At 52.2% G+C, this 4,097-nt stretch overlaps 1 protein-coding gene across 1 annotated transcript in view; it reads left to right on the top strand.

Moving 5' to 3' along the window:
* EMH_0058920 (uncharacterized protein) overlaps window positions 1–4,087 on the top strand; it is a gene marked incomplete at both ends in the record, with an annotated part of 6,042 nt that extends 1,955 nt beyond the window's left edge. The window contains 6 exons of the mRNA XM_013497621.1: window positions 18–234; window positions 760–892; window positions 1,296–1,423; window positions 1,814–1,886; window positions 2,049–3,858; window positions 4,038–4,087. Coding sequence (XP_013353075.1) covers window positions 18–234; window positions 760–892; window positions 1,296–1,423; window positions 1,814–1,886; window positions 2,049–3,858; window positions 4,038–4,087 — 2,411 coding nt within the window. The remainder of the gene's footprint in view (window positions 1–17; window positions 235–759; window positions 893–1,295; window positions 1,424–1,813; window positions 1,887–2,048; window positions 3,859–4,037) is intronic.
* Between the last annotated feature and the right edge of the window lie 10 nt (window positions 4,088–4,097).

The raw sequence follows: 4,097 nt of genomic DNA, 5'->3' as shown, positions 1-4,097 counted from the left end.
TGTTTCTTCTCCTGCAGCAGCAGCTGCAGCACTGTCTCCTGCTTTCTCTTCGTTAGCTGCTTCTGCTGCTTCTCTGCAGCAGCAGCAGCAGCAGCAGCAGCAACAGCAGCAGCAGCAGCCAGGGGGGCCCCTTGGGGGGGCCCCCCCCATGCATGCACTGCAGCAGGAGCTGGCTCCGCTCTGTATAAACAACAAAACACACACAAACAACGCTGAAGCCCCCCCCTCCCCCAGGTGTATGTACACCGCAAAGCTGCAGCAAGTGGAAGCAGCAAACGAAAGTCTACGAAAAACAAAAGAAATGCTCGACGATGAAAACAAACGAATCAAGCAGGCAAGCACAATACTAATATAATTTTTTTGCTGCTGCTGCTGTTGCTGCTGCTGCTGCTGCTGCTGGTGCTGTTGCTGCTGGTGCTGCTGCTGTTGCTGCTGCTGCTGTTGCTGCTGCTGCTGCTGCTGCTGCTGGTGCTGTTGCTGTTACTGGTGCTGCGGTTGCTGTTGCTGCTGCTACTGCTGCTGTTGCTGCTGATGCTGCTGCAGCAGCTACTGCTGATGCAGGAGCACTAGCTGGCGGGCGACGTAGAGCCCCGCGTGTTGTTCTTTGTGTTGTTGTTTGTTTATATAATTTTATTTTTTTTCTGTTTGTTTATATTTATTTTTTTTGTTTGTTTGTTTCTTTATGTTGTTGTTTATTTCTCTCTTTTTATTTATTTATTTTTTTTTATTTTTATTTATTTCTTTTTTTTTTGCATGCAGGCGATCCTCGGAGCTGGACCCTCTCCTCTTCCTAGGTGGCAGCGGCTTGGCGAAGTGGTGCCGCATCGCAGCAGCAGCAGCAGCAACAGCAGCAACAGCAGCAACAGCAGCAGCAGCAGGATCGGCAACTTATGTAAGGACGATGTCTCTGTCTTTTGTTTGTTTGTTGCTGTAGCTGCTTCCTCTTCCCTCCCCTCAATTAAATATCCTTGTTGCTGCTGCAGTGTACATACAGCTGATGCTGCTGCAGTGGACATGCAGCTGCTGCTGCTGCAGTGTACATACAGCTGCTGCTGCTGCAGTTTACATGCAGCTGCTGCTGCTGCAGTGGACATACAACTGCATCACACAACAGCGGGCAAATAAATAAATAAAATAAAATAAAATAAATAAATAAAATAAATAAAATAAATAAAAACAAAAACAAAACAGGGAAAATACAACAGTAATAGAAGCAAATGCGGTAGAGGCAAAAAAAGCAAAAAAAGAAAAAACAAAAATGCAGATTTGTTTGTGGATGTCTTTGTTGTTTGCAGCAGCCAGAAAGGAAGAAGCGAGAGCAGCTGCAGCAGCAGCAGCAACAGCAACAGCAGCAGCAGCAGCAGCAGCAGCAGCAACAGACAGAACGGCAAATCCCAGCCAGCCGCAGCTCCAACCCGAAGAGGTGAGAGACACTCTGATGCTGCTGCAGCAGTTGCTGCTGCAGCTGCAGCAGCAGCAGCAGCAGCAGCAGCAGCAGCAGCAGCAGGAAGAATGAATAGGAATGACTGGTGTTAGGGGGAGAGAGACAGAGGGGGAGATAGATAGAGAGAGAAAAAAAAAAAAAAACAAAAGCAGAGAAGGAGACAGAGAGAGAGATAGAGAAAGAGACGATAGATATATAGATAAAAACAAAAACAAAAAAATAAAAAAAGAGAGACAAATAAACATAGAGACAGAGAGAGAGAAGTAGATAGATATACAAATATATACACAAATATAAATAGAGAGAAAGAGAGAAACAGAAGCAGCAGCGCATGCACTGCTGCTAGCTGCTGCATGCATGTGGCTGTAGGGACTGCTGCAGCGGTTTAGGGGCCGCTGAGGGCGACGGGGAGCCGGCGATGCATGCATGCATGCATGCGGGGGTGAGGGGGGTTTGGGGCTTTGATTTATACTAACTTTTTTCTTTTTTTTTCTTTTTTTTTCTTTTTTTTTTTTTCTTCTCGCTCTGTGTTGCTGCTGCTGCAGCAACACACAATAGATATTGAGGTTTTTTTTTTTCTTTTTTTTTGTTTTTTGTGCTGCAGCAGCAACAACGGAAAACAGCAGCAGATGCATTTCAACACACAGGCATGCAACCCTATGACAGCAACAAACTGCAGCACGGGCAGCAGCAGCAGACGCAGGCGCAGCAGCAGCAGCAGCAGACGCAGGAGCAGCAGCAGCAGAAGCCAAAGGAGCAGCAACAGCAGCAGCAGCAGCCGCAGGAGCAGCAACAGCAGCAGCAGCACACGCAGGAGCAGCAGCAGCAGCAAGAACAGCAGCAGCAACAATATGAAGAAGAAAAACTGCAAAAACAGCAGCTGCAGCAACAGTGCGAACAGCTGCAGCAGGAGCAGCAGCAACAGCAACACGAACAGCAACAACCGCAAGAGCAGCAGCAGCAGCAGCAGCAGCAGCAGCAGCAACGGGAACAGCAGCAGGAGCACGAACTGCAGCAGCAGCAGCAGCAGCATCTGCAACAAATCGAAGGGAATCAAAACCCGAGCGAAGAAGACAAAGAGCCGCAGCATCAACAAACGCAGCAGCAGCAGCAGCAGCAGCAGCAGCAGCAGCAACTGCAAAAACAGCAACTGCAGCAGCAGCAACTGCAGCAGCAGCATGAACTGCAGCAGCAGCAAACGGAACCTATAAAACAGGCGCTGGACTCAGCTTCAGCACAAGTCAGCGGGCGTAAACAAACTGATGCCTTACCAGCAGCAGCAGCAGCAGCAGCAGCACGATCAACACCTGCAGCAGAAGCAGCAGCTGCAGCAGAAGCAGCAGCTGCAACAGGATCAGCAGCAGAAGCAGAAGCAGCAGCAGCAGGAGAAAAAACAGGAGAAGCAGCAGCAGAGTGTATGCAGCAGCAGAGCATCGCGTTGAGTGCTGTGGGCCCCCCCGAGGGGCCCCCCCCCTCTACCCCCGCAGACAGCGCAGCAGCAGCTGTTGCAGCAGCAGCAGCTGCTGCTGCTGCTGCTGCTGCACACGAAGCTCCGCGTACACCTGAAATGGGAGCATTCAGCAGCGCATGCAGCTCAGGTGTACAGACGCCGCGCCCCATAGACAGGGGCAGTTCTTCTTGTGCTGCTGCTGCTGCAGCAGAACTGCAGCAGCACAGCAGCAGCAGCAGCAGCTTTCTCTCTGCTGCGCCAGCACCCTCTACGCCCAGCCCCAGAACGATGCCGCCCCCTGAACCCCCAGCAACAGCAGCAGCAGTAGAAAAAGCAGAAACAGCAGCAGCAGCAGCAGCAGCAGCAGAAGCAGCAGCAGCAGCAGCAGAAGCAGCAGCAGCAGCAGCAGGGTCCCCTTGTAGGGCCTCGCAGGAGCAGAATGGGGGGGTGGCAGCAGCACAAGACAAGAGCAGCCCATGTGCTGCTGCTGTAGAAACAGCAGCAGCAACAGCAGCAGCAGCACCAGCAGCAGCAGCAGCAGCAGCAACAGCAGCAGCAACCAGCGTCTCTCAGATTGACTTGTGTGTCAGTTCTGCTGAACTTCCGCTTGAAGCTGCTGCTGCATGCAGCGACGCAGCAGCAGCAGAAGGAGACGAAGAGCTATCAACCAGCAGCAGCAGCAGCAGCAGCAACACACACAACAGCAGCAGCAGCAGCAGCAGCAGCAGCAGCAGTTCTGCGTGCTGCGCTCGCCAGCTAGTAGAGGAGGCGGGGCGTACATTCAAGCTGAAATATCTGCAGCACAGAAGAGAAGCAGCAGAAACAAAAAAACAAAAACAAAAAGAAACACACACAAACGGCGATGCAGACAAACCCCAAACACACACCTCAGCAGCAGCAGCAGCAGCAGCAGCAGCAGCAGCAGCAACAGGAGCAGCAGCAGCAGAAGAGGAAGCAGCAAGAAGTGCAGAAGCCTCAGGAGTAGAGTCAGGCGTTTCAGTGTCAGGAGAAGCATCTGAAGCAACAACAACAGCAGCAGCAGCAGCAGCAGCAGCAGCTGCTGCTGCTGCTGCTGCTGCTGCTGCTAGTCGCGGTGGTCGCGCAGCAACACGCTGCGGTCTGTCTGCTGCTGCGCTGCTGCAGCGCAGCTCACACGGGAGCAGCTGGAGCCCCCACTCAAGCCGGCGGTGTGAAGCATGCATG

Source organism: Eimeria mitis, genomic scaffold (genome assembly GCF_000499745.2).
Source record: "Eimeria mitis Houghton genomic scaffold, Emh_scaff2800, whole genome shotgun sequence".
Lineage (NCBI taxonomy): Eukaryota > Apicomplexa > Conoidasida > Eucoccidiorida > Eimeriidae > Eimeria > Eimeria mitis.
This window is presented reverse-complemented; position numbering and strand designations above follow the sequence as displayed.